The 27,035-nt window shown below is 43.9% G+C and overlaps 1 protein-coding gene across 2 annotated transcripts; it reads right to left on the reverse strand.

The window, feature by feature from the left end:
* Nucleotides 1-1,902: 1,902 nt before the first annotated feature.
* LOC123510401 (zwei Ig domain protein zig-8-like) lies at nucleotides 1,903-27,035 on the reverse strand. Of its 2 annotated transcripts, none has more exons than XM_045265529.1 (6): nucleotides 26,196-27,035; nucleotides 11,367-11,641; nucleotides 10,105-10,309; nucleotides 6,236-6,363; nucleotides 5,089-5,257; nucleotides 1,903-4,191 (listed from the first exon to the last, which is right to left on the reverse strand). In XM_045265529.1, exons 1-6 carry the CDS (start codon nucleotides 26,218-26,220, stop codon nucleotides 3,905-3,907), a joined length of 1,089 nt encoding a protein of 362 aa, XP_045121464.1. In that variant the 5' UTR covers nucleotides 26,221-27,035; the 3' UTR covers nucleotides 1,903-3,904. The 2 variants fall into 2 exon arrangements, with proteins under 2 accessions (XP_045121464.1, XP_045121465.1); XM_045265530.1 differs by having other exon boundaries at nucleotides 3,967-4,225; nucleotides 26,196-27,028.

The raw sequence follows: 27,035 nt of genomic DNA on the forward strand, positions 1-27,035 counted from the left end.
GCAGGGCGGGGGCGGGGCGGGGCTGGCTGTTTGGGTGACAAGCAGGTCGTGGAGGAGAGTGGGCAAGAAACCTTAAGATAAAGAGTAAGGCAGGGAAAATGAAGATAAATGGAGATGTGGGGAGTAAGGAGGTTAGGAGGAAAAGCTTCCGAGTGAGTGAGCGTAAAGGAGAAAAAGTAAAAGTGTTAACAATAGTGAAGAAGTAGATGGAGGGGAAGAGAGAGAGAGGGAGAGAGAGGCTGCGCTGTGTCGGGTGGAGGGTCATGCAGCATACATGGATTTATGGCCCCGGGGCTGGCTGGTGCTGGCAAGTTTTGGCCAGCAGGGAACACACACACACACACACACACACACACACACACACACACACACACACACACACACACACACACATACACACACGCGCGCGCGCGCATCTTACCTTTGAATTCATTAGGGACAGCAATCGAAGCATGTGTCAATATTCCTTTTATTTTATTTCATATACAAATATATATTACATATTTACATTTTTTACAAAGACACTCGAACCAACGTATACACAAATATTTACACGCATCAGTACACACACATAGATATCTTTAGGAGGAAACCAAATCAACTTCACTCCTACACCGCACCGCACCGCGCCGCACCACACACACACCTGAACACATTGCTTTGCACATGCGTACAAACCACTATGTACATTGTATGCATATAATTTCATGGAAATGAATGGTGATAATACCCTTGTACACACACACACACACACACACACACACACACACACACACACACGTACTCGTACATTTATGGCCGCTGCTCTTGTCTCTGTTGGTACTACTACAGCCAGTACTGCTGCTGCTGCTGCTCCTCCTCCTCCTCCTCCTCCTCCTCCTCCTCCTCCTCCTCCTCTTGGTACTACTACTACTACTACTACTACTACTACTACTACTACTACTACTACTACTACTGTCTGCTTTGCTGTCCTGTTTTCTGCTTTGCTGTCCTGTCTCTACCACTTGTAGTTAGTAGATAGTCTCCACAAACAGCCTAGTAAGGACCTAAGGGTCTGTTGCTGTTTGTCTTCCTTTGTATTCCTTTGTATACTACTATTACTACTACTACTACTACTACTACTACTACTACTACTACTACTAACATATAATACTCAGCACACCTGAGCAGGATGGCAGGTATGTGGTCATTGCGTCAGACTTGCAAGGTTGACACATAAAATGAGGGGAGATGAATGCGGTGCATTTCACAGCAATGACCATGAAATGAGAGGCTGAGTGGGTCCCACGGCCGGGAGAGGATGGGATAAATGACACCTCAATGGGAGAATGTGAACGTAGAAGCAGTGATGACAATGTGACTATGCGATGATGTAAAATATATATCATAAGTAGAACATAAATGCTGCATACAAAAAAGTGATGCAAAGATGCACTGATGACAAAGTGAATTACACCAGGATAAAAAGAATTTATACATAAAAGTCACAGGTTCAGTAAATATAACTTATTCATATTCCCTCGAATAATGTGCATTAACTTGATTAATTTGCTGAAAAAAATACAAATCCATTTTTTTTATTTCATGAAAAGAGCGCAGGGTAAATATATCCTGTAGTACAAAATGGCTGAGGATGATTTTCCGATACGATGTGTATATAGAACGAAAAAAGAGATAATCCGGTAATATCCTCCAGCTGGGAATTTCAGAAAGCAAAACGGAGACCCTGCCCAGAACTGCCAATAGAATTTATTCCCAAAAGAAGCATCGCTGGTTGATGTTTCCCCAATCGTAATGGATGAAAGAACAAAGGCACAACCACTTCAAAAATGTTTGTGTGCGGCATTATACTGATTAACCCCGATCTGTGCATAGACAGCAGGCAGTGATGTGATGGTATTGTGCGGCGGAGGGGTGGGAGAGGGGAGAGGGGAACAGGGGACGGCAGTGCGGCGTTAGCGAGACTGTGACGTGGTTGGTTGGTTGTGGTGGCTGTCAGTTTTGTGCGTGTGCTGGAGTGGAGTGACAATAGATAGCGTCCCGGGTGGGAGTGGGGTGGTGTGGTGTGGTGTGGTGTGGTGGTTAGCTGGGTTGGTGGTGGTGCAGTTGTTGGTACTTGTTAGTGTTGTGTGATGGTGGCTATAGCATGGTGACTGGTGATGTAGTTCGTTTTTAAACTTGTGGTACTGGTGATGCGGGGAAAGTTACTGCGGTATTTTTCGAATTGCAAAAATGGCGGTGGATAGCAGGTAGCAGCGCAGGATAGGGCAGGGCAGGGAATTGGTTAGTAGAAACTGAAATAAGGGGTGGTATTGATTCTATGGGTGAGTGTGAGGAAAGAATGACGCAAGTGTGACGTGTTGATGACCCATTGCGGTGTACATTAGGGTGAATAAATGATAATGGGGGAAACATTTTTGCTTTCTCGTTGCTTGTAAAAGAAAGAAAGAAATAATGAACATGACAGAGCAGCGGCCATAGTCTTCTCTCTCTCTAGAAAAAAAATGATGAACAAATATTAAAATCTCACAAATCTCAACCAATGTGCTGATGACCTTAAAACATGATGAGTAATCCTGCGATAACCTTTCATGTTTTTTTTCTCACTGTTGAATTCTGAGTACTCTTTTTTCAGTTTTTGTCCAAGAATAACTCTTGCGTGGGTTTGCAATCTCAACATGGAGTGACAGTGGTTGAAGTTCGTGTGTGTGGAGGGGGAACACGTCTCCACATGTCCTTGGAGGCGAGACAGGCGGTGGAGAACCTTAAATCTTTATTATTCATCTTGACATTAAGAGAGAGAGAGAGAGAGAGAGAGAGAGAGAGAGAGAGAGAGAGAGAGAGAGAGAGAGAGAGAGAGAGAGAGAGAGAGAGAGAGAGAGAGAGAGAGAGAGAGAGAATCGATAAACCACATGATAAGTTGATTTGCAGATAGACACGAGGAAATTCACAAAACACAAGACTGGAGGACACGGAAACACGCCATACATTTTGGTAGTCTTTGGGGGAGAAGAGGGGAGGGTGAAGGGAAGGGAAAGGGTCTAGGGGTCAGTGCCCCCCTCCCTTCCTTCGCTCTTTGTCCCTTGTTGCCACTCCCCTCAAAGTAAATGTTACGTTTTCTCTCTGAAGTATTTTTGTATTGGTTCTGTGGGAAGCTTTGGTCTGGATTAATAATTTTTTGCGTCCCTGTTCCAATCCATGTCTGATCTGTGACGTCAGCTTGGACCTTTGACTATTGTTTCCTGACGGGGACTTGTTGGTGTGATCTCTGCTTACATGCTCCTGTTATCTTCAGTCCAGTCACCTCATTTATATGTGTGTATGTTCTTTTCCACAACCAGTAATACGAGTTGGTTTTCTATTATGCAAAAATCACATTTCTGACGTTTCATTACTGACTGTTGTTAATTTGTTAGTGAGCGGAAATTATATATAAAAAAGAATCAACAAACTAGGATTTTAGTGACCATTATGTTCATAATGTTTTTTTTTCCTCTTTTTTTGAGAGAGCAATTATAGAAAAATAGAAACCAAATTATGAGAATGTATAAAATGAATAGCCTACTTTGCATTTTACATTTTTTCCCATAATATTATTAGTCATTGAAAGTAAAAATGTTGTCGGGAAAAATAGTGCCTGATCGGCCCCGCGGCCCGGCGGCTGAACGAGCTCATAATCTGCTCTTTCATAATTAACTGAGCATATGAACAGGTGACTCAATTTTTTCGCCTCCCCTATAAAAATAAGTAAAAAATAATTAACAGTCCAGTAACTTCTTGCATTTGAGGGAATTTTACGCTGATGGGAAAACTTTCCAGCCTCCGCAGCACTTAGCGTGTATTCAAGAATTGCATAATGCACCGTTGCGATTGACCTTCCCTTTGTGCCTGTACGCAGAGAAGGTCAGGATGAGCCGTCCACTGTAAAGTGTCTCGTGGCGGCGGCGCCACATTTGCCTTCAGAAACAGCGGTGAGAAAGTCTTTTTGGCCATGAAACTTGTGATTCACGAACCACTTCCTTGTCCGGGCGCCTGGATGGCTTGCACGAGGAAGCAGGGGCGCCGCGAGGGTGCCCCTGTGGTGCCTCCTGGGTGCCTGTGCCCTCCTTGGGACTTCACAACACCACACAACAGGTGACGATGAAGGCAGCCACCACAATGATGGTGGACAGCCTCGGCACGCACACACAGCTGGAGTTGTGTTGCATGGCCGCCCGATGTTCCCCTGTCACACACACACACACACACACACACACACACACACACACACACACACACACACACACACACACACACACACACACACACCACAGTCACGCACACACGCACACAAATAGACATTTGTTAGTTTGTTGTTTACAGCCAGCGGTATGCATGCTATTTACACTTTTTCACAATATCTATTTTACGTGGTTGCATGCCGTTGTGACCTGTAATTACGGAATTGAAAGTTTTAATTTCCTTACTTACATTTTCACCTTTTTGTTTCTTTTTGTGCCGCTCAGTGCTGCTTCTCGTAATTTTTGTATATTACATCGTAATGTAACATCCCACTCGTGGTTGTTTTTAATCACCCTCTGACACCATATTGCCTCTATATTTCCTTTATGACCTCGGCTCCCTTGGTAACGGCGCTGGCATCCTAATTACATCCCGTCCTCCCTCTCTTCTTTCCTTCCTTTCCCTTTACTCTCTAATGTAAAATGATTAACTGAAGCCTTTTCTCATATTTTCCAAAGTTTCCCGGCCCAAATCCTACCTTCTCCGTTCCTTTCATCTACTCGACACAACCTTCAGACCAGGACCCTTCATCTACCCTCCTCAGAGCCAGCCACTTACCACCTCGCGTCTACCTCTCTGCTCTTCATCTGCCTTTCGCTTATCGATATCCAACAACCACTTACTCCCTAACTCAACTCTCACCAATGTCCTTCTACACTTTTTCCTTTTATTCTCACTTACACGTACTGCCTCGTCCTTTCATCTCTTCCTTACTTTAAACCCTACACTCTCCCTACCCTTCCCTAGCTTTCCTTTCATTCCTCACCATTCACTCTTATCCCTCCCCTCCTCCCTCCTGAAACATACCATCGAGAACGTGGAGGTTAGCGATCGCCGGCTCCATTCCATCAGGCTGGCAAGTGAAGGTGCCGGTGTCTGAGGCTCGGGCGTTCTGCAGCAGGAGGAAGCTGGTGGTGGTCTCGCCGCGCTCCTCCACCACACTGACCCCGCCTCGCGGTGACGTGTAGCTGATGGTCTGGTGTGGAGGAAAGGGAGAGGCGTGTGAGGGTTATCTGTCCGTCATTCTGTTGCTGGCGGCATGGTTGTTATTCTACGGGTGGTGCTAGTGGTGGTGGCGGTGGTGGTGGTGGTGATGCAGATTGTGTTTAAAGTGGTCTGGCTGCTTGTGTTTCTCTCATGTGTTATTCCTTGTCTATTCTGTCTGCTTGTCACTGCTTCCTCCTCCTCCGCCTGTTTCTGTTTCCATCTCTCTCTCTCTCTCTCTCTCTCTCTCTCTCTCTCTCTCTCTCTCTCTCTCTCTCTCTCTCTCTCTCTCTCTCTCTCTCTCTCTCTCTCTCTCTCTCTCTCTCTTCTCGCTCTTTTTATGTCTTTCTCCGTGTGTGTTCGTGCATGTTCACTTCTTGTATATTCGTATGTATGTATGCATATGTTTGTATTTGTGTACGTGAAATTGACTCTCTCTCTCTCTCTCTCTCTCTCTCTCTCTCTCTCTCTCTCTCTCTCTCTCTCTCTCTCTCTCTCTCTCTCTCTCTCTCTCTCTCTCTCTCTCTCTCTCTCTCTCTCTCTCTCTCTCTCTTTTCCTTGTATAAAATTCCATCCACTTTTTCTTTATTCGTGTCATACCATGTCTGTATAGTTTTTCTTTTTTCCTATCGCGGCGTTTCATTTATTTGAGCGCTTTCGTAATTCAGGAAAATGTTTATTTCATGCCCTGGCAAATTTTATCTCCATAGTTACACTCTTGGATTTTATTATCAGATGAGACCTATAAATACAATGTGTGTGTGTGTGTGTGTGTGTGTGTGTGTGTGTGTGTGTGTGTGTGTGTGTGTGTGTGTGTGTGTGTGTGTGTGTGTTGGTGTGGGTGTGTGTGTATTTTTCTGGTCAATGAAATCTAATGTCGTCTAATAAGAGTAAACGCCCATCCCGTTATCTGTGTGTGAACAATTATATCTATCTATTTATGTGTGTGTATGTGTGTGCTCGCGCTTACCTCGTTGCCGTGGTACCAGGTGATAGCCTCGGGCGGGTAGGGGGCGTGGTATACAACACAGGTGAGGTTGATCATGCTGGCTCGGTTCACGTAGATGTCAGGTGCTCCAAGAACCTCGACCGTCGGTTCTGCGTCAGTAGGAAAGAAAAAGAGTTAGTCTCCTTTCATCCTCCTCCTCGTTCTTTATCCTGCTCCTCCTCCTCCTCTTCCTCCTGCTCCTCCTCCTCCTCTTCCTACTGCTCCTCCGCCTCGTGTTCTTTTTCTATGTTTTTTCTTTTTCTTTCTCTTTTCCTTCGTGCTTCCTTTTTCTCATACATTTTCTCCATCTCATTCTCTTTTTATTTTTTGTCGTTTCGTTGTCTTTCTTTTCGCGCCTTTTCTCCATCTTCTTGTTTTTTTCTGTGTTTTCCCGAGACTTCCAGTTATCGTGTTATCTACTTGTTAATAACGGGAGGCATTCCAGTTTCATATATGCCGCTGTACCATTGATTTCTCTCTCTCTCTCTCTCTCTCTCTCTCTCTCTCTCTCTCTCTCTCTCTCTCTCTCTCTCTCTCTCTCTCTCTCTCTCTCTCTCTCTCTCTCTCTCTCTCTCTCTCTCTCTCTCTCTCTCTCTCTCTCTCTCTCTCTCTCTCTCTCTCTCTCTCTCTCTCTCTCTCTCTCTCTCTCTCTCTCTCTCTCTCTCTCCCTCTCTATTTGCATCAACTTAACATTTGTCTTCTTGTAAATATTATAAACATGCCCAAATCTCTTTATATATTCATATGTATAAGAATAGAAAAATATAAGGAAATAAGTAAAGTCGTAAGAAGCCTTAGGTCTACACATTGCACGTCCCCACTTGAAAGTTAGCTATTCCTTTCTATGTTAATCTATGTGTATATGAACATCCACCACAAATGTATCGATTATATTCTCAGTTTCATTTATATTTTTCTAAGTCATTTCTCTACATTGTCTCATATCGAACCCTCCTATTTATCATACTTTACCCATATTATAACCCTAGACAACGTGCAGTTTTATATTCTGGTCAGGTCTACCTTCGCATCATTATTCTTGTGCCTTCTCGCTGCCTTCCTCCTTTCTATGCCACCCGACCATTGCTCCTCTACTCGCCAGGGTCATTTTTCACGGCGCTGTGGTCGTCCCGCGGCGTGCACCATCATGCCAACTGGGCGCTTGTGGCAAATGTTCAAGGACAGTAAAGATCGCAATGTTACTTCCAGAGAGAGAGAGAGAGAGAGAGAGAGAGAGAGAGAGAGAGAGAGAGAGTTTTCATCTGACTCTTCTTATCTTTGATTAATCTTTACCGAGAGAGAGAAAAAAAAGATAAGAAAGAGGCAGAAAAAGAATCTACACCTAGAAAGATGTAGGAAGAAAGGAGGTCTACCCAAGAGGAGGAGGAGGAGGAGGAGGAGGAGGAGGAGGAGGAGGAGGAGGAGGAGGAGGAGGAGGAGGTGGAAGAGGAGGAAATATAGTGATGTTTTTTGGGTCTATTATTTCATCGGTATATCCTTGGCCCGTATCTATAGTTAAACACACACACACACACACACACACACACACACACACACACACACACACACACACACACACACACACACACACACACACACTCTCTCTCTCTCTCTCTCTCTCTCTTTCTCTCTTTGTGAGTGGGTGGTCACGAATTTATGATCTGAACATTCCCAAAGTGAAAACTCATCTTACTTTAAATCCAGAGAGAGAGAGAGAGAGAGAGAGAGAGAGAGAGAGAGAGAGAGAGAGAGAGAGAGAGAGAGAGAGAGAGAGAGAGAGAGAGAGAGAGAGAGAGCAGCAACATAGACCATAAAATAAAAAAAAAGAAGCGGGAAAGAAGAAAGGTAAGAGAATTAGAGATGTGAGGGAAGTGAGATGGAGAAGAGGGTTTGGTTAGGTGGCAGGAAATGGAGATAGGATGGATGCCGAATAAAGAAAAAGGGAGAAAAAGACGAAAAAAGGATTGCCCGCGCGGAAGGGGAGAGGGTACGAGGAGAGAGAGAGAGAGAGAGAGAGAGAGAGAGAGAGAGAGAGAGAGAGAGAGAGAGAGAGAGGTGAAGAAAAGAGAGGAGAGGAGAGCGCGGGAGGGGAGATATGATAGTGTGCTAGAGAGAGAGAGAGAGAGAGAGAGAGAGAGAGAGAGAGAGAGAGAGAGAGAGAGAGAGAGAGAGGGTAAAAGTAGGACTGTGATAGTTTTCCCAGTTAGAAAAGTATATATATATATATATATATTGGGCCTTTTGATCCTCTGGTCTAGGCACAGTTGGTGAATAGAAGAGTTGTTTTGCATTGATGGATAAAATGGCACGCACGTGGCTAGATATATGGCTGAAAATTCCCAAAATTAATCGCACTCAGAGCTGTCGTAGAGTGAAGCATTTGTTGAAATTCCAGGAATTGAAAGAATAGCGTTTTATTTATTTATTTTTGGTATGTGTGTGTGTGTGTGTGTGTGTGTGTGTGTGTGTGTGTGTCACATGAAATCATTATCCTTGACAGGAGAGAGAGAGAGAGAGAGAGAGAGAGAGAGAGAGAGAGAGAGAGAGAGAGAGAGAGAGAGAGAGAGAGAGAGAGAGAGAGAGAGAGAGAGAGAGAGAGAGAGAGAGAGAGAGAGAGAGAGAGAGAGAGAGAGCAACATTCTTAATTGCCATTTGATTGACGAGAAGGTGTTATTTGTTTTGATGAAAAAAAGGAACACTAACAAGAAACACGGGAATCCGTGGCACTTCCTGGAGGTGGAGACCTTTAGTGGTCTGTGGGTGAGAGTGAGGGAGCTTAGAATGAAAGGGTTGGATATTGCAGGTGTTGGATATGTAAATCAAAGGTGAACGAGGGTGCTAGGAGATAAGGACTCGTGCCTGTGAAGGGTGATACTGTGCTAATGGTAGTAGTGGTGGTGGAAGTAGTAGTGTGTGGTGGTGGTGGAAGCGATGGTGGCTGAGGTGAGGGTTAGAGCAGCATATATATTATTTACTAGAGTGACTCCTCCTGTGTGTCTGTCAGAATGAACTTAAAAATGAATGAAGGTGGGAGCCTCGCACCACTTGAGGTCTCGAGGACACAGGAAAGTTGCTGGTAAGGAGACGCTGACGTTACCTCTGTTATGGCCAAAGTTACCGTAAAAGTATATTTCCCGAGGAAGAGGAAGACGAGGGAGACTTGTTCCCTGCATGTGTACTTGGCCATTCTGAAAGTTCATGGGATTTACTACGTCTCTTGTGCTTCTTTTGATGTGCGTCGGGCGTGTAGGTGTTGTGGGTGTCCTTTCTTTTTCTCAAGTTTGGCACACACAGAGGGTGGATTAAATTCCCTGGTGATGTAGTTATTTTAATTTCATGTTATCCTCTCGATACTGTGAGTGTTCTTTCTTTAATAGTATACGAAATATTACACATAGACATCTATCTTTCCCTCAAGAACAGTATCCACAATTGAGTTCTATGTGAATTTGGAAGGCGGGTTACGAACCTTCATTTAACTTTCACCAACAAAACCCAGGTTGATGCATTTTCCATCCTATCATCCAGAATTCAAGGACATGTGCGCCGCTCTCAACTCCCTGCCTGCGTCCTCTTATGCCACCTCGCTCATCCCCACTCGTCATTCCTTTCCTCGTCGCTGCCCTCACTGCTCGCACCATCCAGACTTTATCTACTAGTTTCCGCACACAACTTCACCCCAGGCGCATATATATATATATATATATATATATATATATATATATATATATATATATATATATATATATATATATATATATATATATATATATATATATTTTTTTTTTTTTTTTTTTTTTCACTCTTCTTCCCTTCGCCATGATTCTTATTTCTTCTCACCGATCACTCACCTACGACCTTGAGGAAAACGGTGAAGGTCCTGATGGGCTTGGTAGTGATCTGGCACTCGTAATTCCCTTGGTCCCGCAGCTCAACTTGCTTCACTCGCAGCGTCCACTCAGTGCTGGATGGCTGGTGGATCGCCTCGAAGCGGAGGTCCGTCGTGTAGGTATAGCGGCCCACGGTCAGGATCCGCAGGTCTTTGATCCATGACACCTGAGGGAGGACGAGGCGAGGGAAGTGTTGCGTGTGGGCGATGGAGTGAGGCAGGGAAAGAGAATGAGATATGTGAAAGTGTTCTATTGAAGGAAGTCATGATCAATTTAAAGGCAATGATAGTACAGCGCGTATACTTAGACGCAGGCAAGAGATAAACACAAAGGCACACAAGAGAACACACACACCGACAAATATCATAGCGCTGGATAAATTTTATGGAGAGACGAAGACACTGGAAAAGAGGAGGTGAAAGGAGTTCAGAAGCACGAAGATAAACAGAGAAACATAAAAATCACAAAATGGAAATGGGACTTGTACCACACAGAAGAGAGGTAAATGAACCGGCATACAGCCATGGTAATATGAAACATTATTTACGCTGAAATTGAACAACGCAGAATAGAAAAGTGAAAAATATTGTGTAAAACATAGAGACGATCCCTCTCCATTATGAGAAAAGAACAATATTTTTACGCTCAACAGAATCCCTTTTCGCTTCATCACACTGAAATCTCGCGAACCCCACACAATGTCGCTGCTCCATTTACGGCTCAAAAAGATACCGCCCCCGTCTTTGTCGCTTTGAGTCATGGGAGCTGTTGACAAGTGTACCCATTAGCACACTCACGGCATACCCCTGTACTTCCTTATTTCGCTCAGCTATAGCCTAATTACCTTTCTAATTTGCCTGTTATGTAGTACAGTCGGCTTCCTACTTGATGAAGCAACTGTTCTACCTTTAATTTCAGCTAAAGCGACGTTACGACTCAAGGAATTTTAACAGGTAAACGTAATTGGCAAGAAATCATGACATGTAAATTAAGCCACACCTCTTTTTCCCAACCACGCTCCATGTCCACCTCCTAATCCCCACTCTCTCCTTATTTATACGGTGCACCTTATTTGAATTCCTGGCATAGATGAAATTGGTAGATGGTATGTTTGTCCAATAGCTTCTGAATCCATACTGCAGACTATTCTCTATCGTTGTCCGTTATTACTCCCTTGTATCTCACTCTCCTTCCCTTTGTTCCTCCCTCCGTGTTAGTCTTACCGATTTGTCACTCTTGGCGGCGTGAACAATACAGGTGAGCGTCGCCGTCTTGCCCAGGTAGGCGGTATAGGTGGGGGACATGGAGGCATCGAAATAAGGCTCCTCCTCGATGTCTTCGCCGTCCTCGTCCAATCGGCCGTCCTCGTCCTCCTCTTCGTCTTCCGCCACGCCCGTAAGTCTGATGTAGGAGCTTGGCGTCCCTTCAGTAATCCCCACCAGAGGATAGGCAACTTCCACTTCCTCTGGCCCGCCGCTGGCACTCGCCGCTAGGGCTCCTGGAGAACAGGGAAAATAGAGTACATGAGAATGGAATGAACAAAAACACTTAATGAAATGAATGAAATAAAAGGATTTGAGACAACGGGGAAAGCAAACACATAAAGCGAAAAGCGAAAGGAAACTCCGGAAGGGACACAAAGGGGGACAGAAAACAACAGTGAATGGCAAAGGGGAACTTCTGAGAAGAGGAATAGAAACCAGTGAGAGGAAACAGACACTGGTTGTAAAGGGAAAACGCCTCAGGGACTATGTACAGGGAAACACCTGAGGGGAATGGGAGGAGGAAATTCGAGGATAAAAATTACTAAAGGGTAAAGCAAGATAACCTCCTGAGGGGAGAGTAAGTGGAAACAATTGAAGGGAAGCCAAACATCCGAGTAAGAAGGAAGGTAGAGCTGTTACTGAAAAGGTTTTAGCTCGCTACGCCTTCCGCCTCCTTCATCGGACGTGTGGGTGAAGGAGGACGAGGGAGATAGGAGGGAGAGGGGAGAGAGCGGGGGAAGAGAAGAAGTAGGAAAGGAGAGGAAATATCTAGATTATTGGTTGATTTCTGGTATTTTCTTCCGTGACGGTCTGGAAAATGCGAGCAGTTTGTTTACGTGCTGAAAAAAAAAGAAATAAAAAAAAGTGAAGGAGAATGAAGAGTAAGACGGAAAGAAGGCGGAGATGGAAAATGTGCGTCGTTTATCAAAGGTAGATTTGAAGTTCTTTCTTCTCTTTTTATCAAATTGTGGCTTGAAATGTGGGGAGGGACGAGATATACTGAGGTGTTGGTAAATGTGTCTTTGTATAGGATAGAGGAGAAAGAGACGGAAACAAAGGGAGAAGAGCTTAAGAGATGAAGGGAAAGAAAATAAACAAGTATACGTGGAAGTGAAAAATATAGAAATGAGTGAGCGCTGGGAACATCTGAGTAACTTTGGATTCCCACTATTGATGAAAGGAAGGAAAAGAAACTAGTAAGTAGTACGTAAAGGTGTGGAAGAATTAGGGAAATGACTGGGCTGGTAACATCACTTGGATTCACGCCATTAATGAAGGGAATGAAGAGAAATTAGTACTTGGAGATGAGAGGGAATAAAGGATATGAGTGTGTGCTGGGAACATCGCCAGAAGAATAGCCTTAGATTCATACCATTTCCAGGTAATAATATGTCAGGGTTCATTGGGTTCCTTGTCTCCATTAGGGTTTGGAAAGTGTCAAGGGCAATGTTGAGGCGAAAGATTCCTTGACCCCTACAGTACCAGGACGCGTTTTGATATTTATTCTGTTTCCTATTTGGTGATTTTATACAGCTTCAGAACATATATGGGATTAGAATAGTGAAGACTGACCATTAAACTTCTGACCTCCATTGACCTTCCTAATGTAAATAAATTCGTCTAATCACACCCAAAACTCAAGATAAAAAAGTGTCCCAGTACTGAGGAAGTTAAACAAGAGGACAGGATGCCATGGCCCTCAGATTTTCAAATACTCGTAGTTAAATATGTATCTGAATGTAGTCAACTTTAGTATCACAAATCAATATGCTAAAGTGGAGTTGTTGGTACAGTTTTTTCCTTTCTTTTTTTATTTGAAGTAGCGAAATGTGTCAAGATAAATAGCCGTGATATGGCAAAATTGTTATGATTTATTGTTATTGTCGTTGTTATAGTTTGCGCGTTAGTTTTCTGTTTATTTTCTCGTTTTTTTTTTTTTTTTTTGTTGTTGCTGCTTCTGGTTCTGTTTTCCCTTTCCTGTCACAATTCCTGGTCTTATTATTTCGAGTTGGCAATCTGTTCGTTTCTTGCAGTCTGCTCTTTGAAGCCAATGTGGAATATTTGAAAACTCGCCATTGTGTGCCTCTCACTTCTCTCCTCGCCTTCATTCACTACCAAACTCTTTCCCTCTCTCCCTCTCTGCCTGTAAAGTTGCTGCCAGTCTTGGGAAACCATTCAACATTTTAAGAAGAGGTTATCCAGGGAAATAGTAAAATCCAGCCGAATGGTTTGTGTTAAGGCAAAATAGTAGGGTAATGTTACATGGAAATTTACATACAGCAGAGTGAAATGTCAAATGCTGCGCCCTGTTCCTTTAGAAATATGTAAATGTTTTTTTCATGCATTGTTCACTGTAAAATGGATAGCAAGAGTAGTAAATAGGTGTAATAATTAAAACGTGAGGACAAATAAAGGAACTTCTAGAACAAGGAACAAGATGAACCACCGCGGGAACCCGTCCATCGAGCAACAGGGAAAGAAGAGCAACGAAAAAGTAGCATGACATATGAGGGCTGGAGGGGAAACAAAAGAGTGCAGCACGGCTCTGCCAGATCTACTGTATCGGAGGAAAAACTAGTTTATAGGGATGTTTGTGACGTCCATCACAGCCGCTATTTTTGAGGAGCTCTACCAGGATGGCCACAGCTCCATGACCACAAAACATGGAATCTGGAGCCTGGATGTCTCAAGGCCACGTCGAACTAGCGGATCAAATTTCATCTTGCACCGGAATACCTCACCGCCACGCTACCTTCCCATCTCCCTTCCATGCACAACGTAAATATAGTTCACCATTTTCTTCTCTCGTATCTTCGATGCTGCGCTACGCTCGCTAGTATAGACCAGATCTGCAAATCCTCGACAGATGCCAGGCCGAGGTGAAAGGAAGAAAAATCCTCCAAAGATTTTGCACAAATACTTCGCTGGAGGATCGGCATGCAAGGCGGGAGGAGGGCCATACCTGACGCAGGTCGAGACGAGGTGGAAAGTCCGTTGGTGCTGCTTCTGCTGCTGCTGCCGCCGGTCAGTGGGAATTTACAAGTCTTTTCCAGATGACTGTTCTCCCAAGAAGATCGTATCATTGTAAAACTGTGATCATGTTCGGCCTCTATTTTATTTTGTGTTGTCATGTAATTTTTTATAATGTCCCCTTATCCTTCTCTCCATCTCTTTCCTCACATCCGGTACTCTCTTCGCTCTCCTGCTTCCTTCTTCCTTTTTTCCGTCTGTGCTACACTCTCCCAACCATTCACAGTAGAACACTGTGGCAGCTTGTGTTAGGCCGGCCTGACACCAACACGGAACAAGGTTGGTGACGAGCACGTGCTTGCAGTGCTATGGAAAGGCGGAAATAGCTAACCAGAGACCCTCCAGATGAGGAAAGAGGCGATGACGGAAGAAGGACGAGAGGAACCGCGGAGTGCGATAAGGATGATGGTGAAGAGAGAGAGAGAGAGAGAGAGAGAGAGAGAGAGAGAGAGAGAGAGAGAGAGAGAGAGAGAGAGAGAGAGAATTTTTTAAGATTAAACACAAAAATATGTAGATTTTCTAACTATAAAAACAATGACGTTTCTCTCTCTCTCTCTCTCTCTCTCTCTCTCTCTCTCACCTTCCCCTCCAGGTACACAAATAATGAGTACTGTCAGGCGGACGTAGCAGCAACACCCACACAACACTATCTTCTCACCGCCGCGGCGCGAGCGTGCTGAACTAGGGCAACACATGGAGCGGGACTGGAGCCGCCCATGGTAATGGAAAGCAGTCACGAGGGGACAATAATGATAAGGCTGAGATATATGTGGTCGCATTAGAGATAACGGTGTGCATTAATGAGGGAAAATACGGTACGGTCTAGATAAGAACCGTCAGTATATAGCGAATCTATTGATAAAGGAAATACTCCCTAGCATTCTTTTTATTTTTCGCTTCAGTATTTCTTGCGTTTCTTTTAGAGTCGAGGTGATGAAATGTAATTGAAGGAAAGGATGAAGAATGGGTGTGGAGGTGAGAAGATAAATGATGAGAGGAAAGGAAATAGCAGCAGAAACAGGGAGGTGCCGACGGATGTGTTTGATCATGAGAGAGAGAGAGAGAGAGAGAGAGAGAGAGAGAGAGAGAGAGAGAGAGAGAGAGAGAGAGAGAGAGAGAGAGAGAGAGAGAGAGAGAGACTTTTTATGATGGGTCCTTGCGAAGTTTGGCATCAAGGAATACAAAATAACCCAATATTTCTCTTCATTATGTGAGTTCCATTTTGAATAAATCACAATTAGGCAGTCAGGACTCAACACTAATGCCGTGATGGATCTCCCCGGAACGTACCCCACGTGGTGCCTCCGAGTCTCCGTGGGTACTGGGCTAGGAGGGAATGGTAAGTACTGGTAGGCGGATACTGGTTGTGTAAATGCAATGGGTGTTTTTTTGTCTATGAATCTATAAATATTGGTGATGACTGTCCAAATATTGTAAGGTAAACAGAAAGTATTAGTGTGTAAAATGTCTAGGAATTGGTAAATACTTGGTGAATTTTAACGCTAAATCATGAATAACTATTGGCAATCAGAAAGGTAAACAACAAGTAATGATTGATAAGCAGCAGACTGAGCAGTGTGAAGCAGTGAGTGGAGTATTTGGTGAAGTAGCTATGACCAGGAAGCAGTATAGGATGACTTGACTGCTTGACTCACGCTTTGTATACAGACCAAGGTTTAGTTGGCCCCTTTCTCCACACACTCGTGGGTGGTTGCCTGATGTAGCGAGGCGTTCCTGTCTGGCTTCCTATAGAGATCAATGTAAAGGCATCATCTGGCCGCAGCTCCACAGGTCAGATCCTTAACGGCACAACACAACGCCGCTAACAATAACCAAAAAGGTTTAACTGTTTCTTGCCCTAACTCGGTAGCGTTGTTATTGTACGTGCATTGATTTTTTGTTATAAACTCGAATAATATTTTGTTCTGTTCCATGTAGCGTTTATTTATTTATTTTTTTTTTAATCAGCACGCTTTTTCCCTTGGGTGTTTCTGGGATTTATTGTTCAATGGAATCCAAAGGCAATATTTTCTACCTTGTTAGCTTCGCGAATCATCAGTCAACCGCTCTGACGTATGAATCTGACCGCATAAAGTCTTCTATCTAATTTACTGTGTCGCCAAGAGCAAGTATAACTTAAACTCAGAGGAAGAATGGGAGAAGATAAAAAGAAATTATATATAGTAAAAAATTGAGTGAAGGAGACACAGACTTCATGTTTAACTCCGAGGAACTTAAATAGAACATTTCAGTAACTCTCAGTATTAATGAAATTCGCCTTCAGGTAAGGAACGAAGTGAACCTTTCCTTCCTTTCCCTGCACTCAGTGGTGATGGTGTTTGTTTGTCACCGTTACATGCATTGCTGGTGCATCGTAAACATTTATCTGATCTATTTGTTTGGTCGATGTATTGTTTATCATCCAGTTTGAATAGTGACTGGCTTTGTGGAGCAATTATTACCGGGCAGTGTGTGTGTGTGTGTGTGTGTGTGTGTGTGTGTGTGTGTGTGTGTGTGTGTGTGTGTGTGTGTGTGTGTGTGTGTGTGTGTGAAGGCTCAAAAGGGGACGGATTTCCTTCAGAGTGTGTGGCAGTTATTCATCGTATTGGCGTGTGGGTCTAATTGCTGAGCCATCGTTTGCTTGGCTGTTGTTGATAACCCTTGACTTACTAGTGAATGAAGGGGTGACGGGGGAGCCTTTGTCCTGCTCCACTCCCCCACTGTGTCGTGTGATGGTAGACAGTTTATCCATTGAGACGTGCTGGTGCGTGTAATGGTTTTGGTTGGAATCTTGTTCAGCAACCGAGTACACAGTGTTAAAAATATCTGAATCATATTAAGAATGTATAAATGATTCAATATTTATTTAAAGAATTGCAGCGAATACTTTCCAGGCTTCAAGGTTTATTTTGTGTGAATTTATTCCCTCACAAATGCAGAACTCTTATGGAATTCTCCCTCCATCATACATCCCATTCCCCGGCCAGTCGTGTGCGCCATGGCAGGACAACAAAACATTTTCATTGAAACTCACGGCGGCACAAAATCAGGAAATTCGTTTGGCTGCTGGAGGTTGTGTGTCGGACGATGGTCTCGCAAACGTGTGGGAGAGGGAGGGACGGAAGGCAGATGGTTGGGACGGGAACAGCAACGCATTTTAAGCCATGTAGAAGGGATGGGTGGAGGGAACGGGGCATGGAGAGAAGAGTAGCAAAGCATTTTTTAGTCCATGTATGAAAGGACTGGGGTAGGACATTTTTCAGCGGGGCTACATCTTTGGTGCCGGAGTGGATGGAGTGGGTGTGTGTCGCGCCACAAAGGTAGAGTGGAAGGAGGCAGAAATACAATTAGTGGACAGCTTTGATCTACGTGAGGCTCAGCAGTGTACTGGGCGACTCGTGTATTAGTCATTGCGTCCCCGTCAGGAGATGAACACTTTTCGTGGAGAGACGTGACTTACGTGACGCTACTCACGCTGGCGAGGCGCTTCGGTATTTACATAGTGAGCGTTTGAATCATCGCATTGGCTCTCCACTCCCTTTTATCAGCAGGATTTAACGGTGTTTGTGTTTGGAAAGCGGGAAAGACTATCGAGGCTTAGCTTACACGACACGTCACTGAGGAAAACAACTGCAAAAAAAGAAAAATATATAAGAAAAGGGAATCGGTGCAGTCTCCTTAAAAAATGGTGTTTTTTTTAAGCCATGTACGTAACAATAGTAATAGATGATTGTAACAGTTATACGATGAATAACAATACACAGGCAGTAGTATTAGCCGGAGCCTGTCGCATTGATCCTTCGCTGTGACCGTCATGAAGTCGTCTACGTTTGCTGAGTACGTTGTTATTATTATTATTATTATTATTATTATTATTATTTATGTATATTTCTAATTTGAAATTCTCATAAGTGAGATCGTTTCAATTTAGTGATAATTGCGTGTGTCGTATATTTTCTCTTAATTGCTACTTTTGTGTACGTGTGTGGTGGGGAGGAGGGTGTAGGGAGCGGCATGCTTTCCATAGTACCTTGTAAATTTCTGTTAGCTATTAACTTCACTTTCTACTTAACCCTAATGCAAACTTAGGGTGGAAGGGTAATTGTTGCAACGGTATGTGATGGAGTTAATTCATGCCATGGTAGAAACTAGATAAGGGGAAAGAGAAAGAGAGAAAGAGAGAGAGAGAGAGAGAGAGAGAGAGAGAGAGAGAGAGAGAGAGAGAGAGAGAGAGAGAGAGAGAGAGAGAGAGAGAGAGATAGGGGAGAATGAGGTTTCTGATCACCTCTCCCTAATCCTTGTTACTCAGACAGAAGCTTTCCTGCTGACTTAATGATACGCATCCATCATCACCATTGTCATGTACTCCTTAACTTCCTTATCACCACCACACTCACTTCACTAATCGCGGTGTGGCAGCTTTTTTTTTTCATCTTTACATGGCATGTCCATCTTTATGTATACCCCGTTGCTTTCCATTCATTTCCATTCACCTTCTAGCTTTAAGTGAGCCAGGTGGCGTGAGGATTAAGGTCAGGAAAAGGTGGAGGGAGGCGAGTCGGGCGGAGAGTGTCTTGAGGGGGCTAGACTGAGGGTGAGCTTGGAGGGAGTGGGTAGGAGTGGAGAGGAGCCAAGCGGGAGGCATGGGGAGAGCCAGACGATGAGAGATGGCTGAGAAGTTACGTCAGTGGTCTTTTTTTTCCCTTCACTGGTCTGAGTTACTTGAAGACGATAATATGTGTTATGGGAGAGCAAAAGGAGAAAAGAAAGGTAAGGAGGGAGGAAAGAGGGGAAATTCAATATGAATGGGTCGAGGAACAAAGTAAAAGAAATTAAAAATTGAATGAAACGCCTGATTACGCTAATGGAAGAATGAAATAAATTCTGGAATCGGAGAATATCAAGAAATTGCAGTTGGACGTAATGCTGTAATATAATAATAAATGTATTTGAACTGAAATTGGATATAAAATGAGGAAAAAATATGAGGAATAAGAAAATAATTGATGAATGAGAGACATTGTGAAGACAAGGCATTGGAAGAGAAGGATCAAACAGAAATCTCTTCTACCATTAGGAAAAGTTAATTTGCTAAGAGGATGGAGGATAGTGGAGGAATAAAAACTATTGAAGAAAGGAAGAGAGGAATAAACCTTACTGGAGGAAAGAAGAGGGAGGGTAAGACACTGGAGAGGAAGGAGGGAAGGAGAGAGGGAAAAGGAGGAAAGTGAAGCCTCCCCTTTAAAGGTTTCTCTCCTGAGGCCGCGTGTGCAAGACCCATTCTAGGAAACCTGAGACTTCCTCCCCGCAGCATCTGTTACCTGGGCCAGGTGCTGACCCTCGCTCAGGACGTCACCTCTCACACCACCCGCCGCCTCTTGCTCCACCTATTAATTAGCGTGGCAAAAGTTATTCGCACCACGATCATTCAACCATATTAATAAGTGTTGTCGGTATGCAAGGCACACACACACAGTACACGTTCACAACACATCTCTATCCGGATTGGAGTTTTATCTGACAGCTGTGAAGAACGTGTGTGGCACGCTTGTCACGTGTGCGCGGTTTTCACCGTTGAAAAGTCAGCGTTCATTGCCACTCTGAACCAAGAATGAAGCATAATGCAATCCTTTCCGTGAGCCTTAATATTATTTGCTGCTACAAAACACTGAATTTGTCTTATAATGTATAGCATTTCCTCAGGTGACAAACGCAGTATTCTGTCTGTAGAAAAGGGTCTTATAGGAAGGTAACCCTTTTTTGTCAGCCTCCCCCCAAACACACACAAAGTACGTATTTTTTTTATTGATAGAGACAGGAGACTGAAAAGCTGATGGGTAACAGTCATGACAGCCTTATTCATTCTTGTTTACTATATTCCATTACAGAAGAGAGAGAGAGAGAGAGAGAGAGAGAGAGAGAGAGAGAGAGAGAGAGAGAGAGAGAGAGAGAGAGAGAGAGAGAGAGAGAGAGAGAGATCCCAAAACCAGGTGAATACGAAAAAAGCTTCTCAAACCCTCCAAAACACCAAAGCTGTTCTACGCATCCAAATTTTCCTAGACTTCCAAAACTTGGTCGTGTTTCTCCCCATTTGGAGTTTGTGTTCTGTCCTTGTTGCACTTTATTGAGAGTTTCGCCACTCCTGCGAGGAACGAAACGCTAAATTTGCCTCGGCCTGAGAGAAGGGTGCTGGGGAGACAGTCGACGGGAGAGAGAGAGAGAGAGAGAGAGAGAGAGAGAGAGAGAGAGAGAGAGAGAGAGAGAGAGAGAGAGAGAGAGAGAGAGAGAGAGAGAGAGAGAGAGAGAGAGAGAGAGAGAGAGAGAGAGAGAGAGAGAGAGAGAGAGAGTAGGTAGTCGGGTGAGGGGATAAAAGACAGAATTAGGAGGAGAGGAGATTTCGGAATGAGGTTGAGTTGAAGCGAGGCAATCAATTGTGTTGGAAGCGAAAAGAAAGGCTCTCTCTCTCTCTCTCTCTCTCTCTCTCTCTCTCTCTCTCTCTCTCTCTCCGTGTTGCTGTACGTAAATACAAGCTGCAAATGAAGTTAAGTGGCTAAGCACGGTGGTGATGATGGTGGTGTGCGAACGAGGGTCAGTTGTAATGTCGGTGGTGATGATGGTGGTGGTGGGGGTGGTGGTGGTAGTGGTGGAGATGCTGGGAGTTAGAAGTGTTAAACGGTGGTGCTTGTGGTGTTGTTGACACTTGTGATGGAAAGCAAGACAAGAGACAATGGCGTGAAAACAGCTGGTGCAGGGCAGAAATGACGGCGCTGATGATATGGGCCTTGGAATTTGCATGAGGAACAGCCAAAACGAAAAAAAAAACCCGTCCATCTGTCCTTCCCTCTCTCTCTCTCTCTCTCTCTCTCTCTCTCGCGGTAAATAAATCCAATTAGGTTCCAAGCTTGTGAGGGCGGGAGCAGGGAGTATGAGATCGCCTGTACTGGAGAGCAATAGCGAGGGAAATGTATGAATGGTGGGAAACAGGATCAGGATAAGGGCGTTGCTTTATTCAAGGGTTTCAAATCTTTGAGGGTTGGCGAGTTTCCTGGCAGCCTTTAACCATACATGAATACCAGCCCACGGATAAATAAAAAAAAAAAGGAAAAATGGATAGGTTATGGTAACGAAAATATATTCTGACTTGTCCTTATGTTGCTTAAGTCAACTTGTGCAGTTACTCTTATGAAATAGCGGTGTATTCGTGCCTTGAAGGGGTTACGAGAAGGGTTGGCGTGCGTTTACTATCGTCGTGAAATGTGATAACGTTCTCTAAACTATTTCGTTGGAGGAGAAATATTTGATGTGTGGTATGTGGCCTGCTTTGGACACGCACTGAGCTGTTGGCTTCCAGTGAGTGAAGTAGTGTACGAGGTATTGCTTGCACTGTTCCATGCTGTAGTGTTCGTGGACTTAGAGAACAGATTGGTGTCACTCAATAATGTAAATTCAATTAGAGGTAAAAAAAACGTTAATTCGCTTCTATGAGTACTAGCATTTGCACCACACGCATACGCACACACACACACACACACACACACACACACACACACACACACACACACACACACACACGGCCCGGTAGCTCAGTGGTTAGAGCGCTGGCTTCACAAGCCAGATGACCGGGGTTCGATTCCCCGGCCGGGTGGAGATATTTGGGTGTGTCTCCTTTCACGTGTAGCCCCTGTTCACCTAGCAGTGAGTAGGTACGGGATGTAAATCGAGGAGTTGTGACCTTGTTGTTCCGGTGTGTGGTGTGTGCCTGGTCTCAGGCCTATCCGAAGATCGGAAATAATGAGCTCTGAGCTCGTTCCGTAGGGTAACGTCTGGCTGTCTCGTCAGAGACTGCAGCAGATCAAACAGTGAACAGTGAACACACACACACACACACACACACACACACACACACACACACACACACACACACGTAACCGACGGACTGAGCGACCCAACAGTTATCTGAATGCCCTAGAGAGAGAGAGAGAGAGAGAGAGAGAGAGAGAGAGAGAGAGTCCACTATGAACTTCTAAACTTTGTTGAAAAAGAAAAGTAGAGGGCAAAGAAACGTAGATCTTTAAGTCGCGGTGGATTCTACTCATTCTAAGGGAGGGAAGAAATTTAGAAAGTTCTCAATTAATGTCATTCACTTACCACAGAGGAACTTGGGAATCTTTATGGGAATAACAATGAAAGATATTCCTTGTATTCTTGGAAGTCCCTTAACGAGGTGTGTGTGTGTGTGTGTGTGTGTGTGTGTGTGTGTGTGTGTGTGTGTGTGTGTGTGTGTGTGTGTGTGTGTGTGTGTGTGTGTGTGTGTGTGTGTGTGTGTGTGTGTGTGTGTGTGTGTGTGTGTGTGTGTGTGTGTGTGTGTGTGTGTGTGTGTGTGTGTGTGTGTGTGTGTGTGTGTGTGTGTGTGTGTGTGTGTGTGTGTTGGCAAGAGTACAAATTTGCTGCGTCCATTATACGTATGTGGACGGAAATGTATGTAAATGTGACTATGTATTTGTATCCTTTTGTGTCTGTCTACAATCCATGTACGTTTTTCATACGTGCACATATGAATGAATGTTTGTGATGCTGCCACAGGCCACATTTTCTTGTGTATTTGACCATGAGGACAAACAAACCCATTATTTTGCATCCTGGCCCACATCCGCTCTCACTGCACCAAACCCTGTGCTCCCCTCCTGTTCTCTGTCCCTCCCTGGCTCTCACCTGTATGCTTTCTCCTTTTCTCTCCCTCCGTCACCCTCTCACTCCCTGCTATACAGTTCTATTGACTCTCCACATTATCTCAGCCCTCTTCCTGTCCTTGTTTCATTTTTTTACTCCACCTTCAGCTTCCTCCCTCTTCTACTCCTGGGCTCATTGTCATTTTAGTTTAGGATTACTTTCCACACGCTGGCTGGGAATGGGATTGTTTGAAAAATTCTTAAAGGAGAGACACCTTTTTGCTTCAGGAGACTCGCTTTTTTTATGTATTGTGTACGTGTATTTTTTAAAGTTCAATTTTTTTCTCTTTCTTTCTTTTGTTGATTCATCTTACGAGTTTTGTTCCCTTCTCGTTGGTCTTGCTTCCTTTTGTTTCGTTTTCTTTTTGTCCTAGACGGTGTTATATTAAATTACCTTGTTTTGTTTTCTCAGATTTTTTTCCTAGGGTCTTTTTTTTGTTATTGTTATTTTTATTCATTTACTTTTTTCGTGTGCTCCGCGTTTTGCCTGGTGTTGCGTTGTCGTTGGGTTGCGTGTTATGATATGTCTTACTTGGGTGTTGTCATGCGAGGTGTTCTTGCCTCGTTTCCCTTGATGGGGTGTTATCATCCTCTGCATATGTATCGCTGTTCTTTACTGTTCCGCGTAGCTTTCTCATATTTCTTGTCTGTCGTATTCATTTCATTTGTAAAGATCACGACGGCGGCACCAGAGAAACGGACAATTTAGATTAGATAGGTTTAAAAAAAATCTGGACATGTGACAAAACCTACATGAGATTGCTGAAAGAAAAACACTGTTTTTTGAGGAAGACGGAACATCGTGCGCTGGAGTCTGAAGCGTAGTTGGAAACGTAAAGACCAAGGAAGACACTGACTTGATTAGCACGGAGTGATGATTTTCTAGAAGAGGAGAAATTCATTTAATACCCAACGGTAAAGCAAGGAAGAGGAGGAACTCAGGAGGGAGGGTAGAAGGCTGGGTTGACCTAAGTAAGTTGAAATAATCTGGAGTTAGGGTTGAATAATATTAATGCGCTTACATGAACTTACTTGATAATACTTGAAAGTTATGTTGTGGAGGGCGACTCCTTCCATAATGATAGGGAACACTGTGATGATGATAATGTTGCTTGTATGATTATTATTATTATTATTATTATTATTATTATTATTATTATTATTATTATTATTATTATTATTATTATCATTATTATTATTGGTATAATTATTTTCATCCCAATTGCCTACATGTGAGTAGAGGATACATACGTATGAAAGAAAGAAAAAAAGGGGGAAAGAGGGAAAGAGAGTAAGAGAGATAAAGTGAGAAAGAGATAAATATTAATAACATTCATCATCTTATTCCAGTGAAGTGTGTGCTGGAGCGTCACAGTGTAGATGGAGATATGGCGGCTCCTTATCCCGGGTGTATAATAGGTCTTGATCCAGTCGTTGACAGAGAGGTAACACATTTAGGCACGGCGGGTGAGGGGAGGAATGTCATTGTCCCAGGCGAGTGGTGACGCTAAGAGGAGGAGAACGGTGAAGGAATCTAAAGGGTGATGGTGAAAGGGGGACGATGTGGGACAGAAAACTAAGAGGAATGTGAGGAATTACAGATGTAAGTGGAGGAATGAAGGTGTAGGATAAGGGTGATGAGAGGAAAGAAAGGGGAAATATGAGAGGGTGAGACTAAATGGAGAGAGAATGTAGGAATGCAGGGGGCGAGTGAAGGGAATGAAGATGAAGGAGGGCAAGGGAAAGGAATATGAATGGAATGGCAAGAAAAGGGAGATAAAAAAGCGAGGGGAACACGGAGATATGAGAAAGAGACATATAAACACGAACAAATTTAAATCTTAAAGAAAAATGGGGAGAGACTTGAGGGAACACATAGGTGGGAAGTGGAAAAGTAAGGGAAGATGATGAAGAGATTAGGGTAGGATGGGAAGGGCAAAGTCATAGGCAAAGTTTGTGACGTGTCGGGATGTGGGTGAGGCCTAAAAGATAGCCCCGGTGATGGACCAGATTAGGGACACAGCAGACACAGGATAGCCGTCCAACACACTGAAAGATAGATACCATTTCCCTTTAATGTTTATTTTTCACAGCATCATCACCATTGCAGTTACCATTAAGTAAAGCTCCAACTTCATTTTCTCCACGTTGCTTCCCTCCTCTTTTCGAGACATTAATCTCAAAAATAAACTAATTAACCTGTTTTCCTTGTCACCTGTGGCCCTTCATGTTGCCGTCCTACCAAAAATATGATATTATTTCGCTCCTTTTTTTTTAAACCCAGCGACACATTGCAAGGCTTCGCGTCAGGCTTCCTCACATACTTTTGCCTCCTATTGTTTGCTAAGAAAGATCTGAAAATTAATTTAATCTTATAACGTGAATTCTTGGACAAGGAACTGTAATTGCATTTCCAATTTTTGTTAAATTAGAACCTAAAACTTAGATAAGAAATAAATGTTCTATCGTATGTAGCAGTTTTAAAATAAGGATATTGGTAAAGTAACCTGATCCACCTAACTTTCCTTGAATGGAATCCTGAATTTATCTAACTTGACAATTTGATCTAACCCAATCCTGCCCCCGTGGAGGCGCGCAAGACATTCCGGAAACGAAGTGGCGCAGAGATGGTCCTTGGATAAAGCCAGAGTAGACCTTTGAAGTAGGACCAAGCAGGAATAAGCAGCAGGAGGAGGGCGTAACGACGTACTCTGCAAAGGTTTTCGATAATTGCCGAGGGTTGGGATAAGTGACAGAATAATGCCGCGAAAAAAGAGGCACGACGCGGTGAAGGGAAGCCAGTCACTAAGTAAGTCCTGGAGAGGTCAAACACATAAAGGCCAAAACGCGAAGGGGGTAATTTTGTGTGAGAACCGCTGGACATCTACCATGATCTCTCTCTTATTGATTATTGGGAAAGCATTAAGTGTGGATGATGTCATTAATCCCACATGAGTGCAGCCCTCCGAGCATCAAAGAACTAATAAAAGGAAGATGAGGAAAAGGAGGAGAGGAAGCCATTACTCACCTATTACACACAGTGAGAGAAGCATGATGGTATTGTCGCGATGGGTAATGAGTGTGAGATATTGATTCACAGTGATGCTTGCTTCTCGATCCTCAGCAGCCTTCAACCTCACCTCAGCTCACTATCCAGGTGTTTTCGGGGTCAATACAGTGTCAGAACACGTGACACCAAGGTGGGAATCACACGCACGCGATACACAAGTAAAATTATATATATAACAGTTGATAAATACAACAATGTTTGTAATCATGTAGTTGTTCTGGCAAACCTAACCTTTGCCATGAAGTCAGAGAAAACGAATGTTCCGAATTATTTCTTGTCTTGGAAGCAACATTTCTAAGCTACTGTAAATCATTCCTCTGTCTGAAGTAAGCAGAAGAGAGGGCCGGCGCAGGCGAGACCAAGAAGGGGTTTGTGGTTCTTGAAAACACTCACTTGTCTTTTATTCTGTGAGCCTCGTCAAGTATTGCAGCCGGCAGCCACGAGCCGCCGAGCGTGGGCCATAGAGGCGAGAACCTTTCTTACTGCTTACTTAACTTTTCCATCTCCACACACTGTTACTGTTGGGTGGCACTTCCAAGCGTGCCGTTACACACACTCCACAGGGAAAACAGTACGTGTAGGTGTCATCAACGCACTGATAATGTACCGCTTATATGGCGAGAGTATCATGATGCCTGAGTGAACGTTATTCCTCAGTAGTCGGGATTCAGACGCGGGAGAGACCCAGTTGTCTGCGTGGTGAGGGCGGCGAGGGAGTGTCGCGAGTACGTCTTTCCTCCACGCTTGCCGGAGCTACACTGCCTCTGACCTGCCCACCAGACACAGTGCCTCGCCTCG

Source organism: Portunus trituberculatus, chromosome 29, assembly GCF_017591435.1.
Source record: "Portunus trituberculatus isolate SZX2019 chromosome 29, ASM1759143v1, whole genome shotgun sequence".
Lineage (NCBI taxonomy): Eukaryota > Metazoa > Arthropoda > Malacostraca > Decapoda > Portunidae > Portunus > Portunus trituberculatus.

Coding starts and splice junctions, on each gene's coding strand:
- LOC123510401 (XM_045265529.1), bottom strand. CDS start 26,220: ATGCTTCTCTCACTGTGTGTAATAG. Junction 10,310..11,366: donor CCGCCAAGAGTGACAAATCG/GTAAGACTAACA, acceptor GTCCTCCCTCAG/GTGTCATGGATCAAAGACCT. Junction 4,192..5,088: donor TAACCTCCACGTTCTCGATG/GTATGTTTCAGG, acceptor ACACAACTCCAG/CTGTGTGTGCGTGCCGAGGC.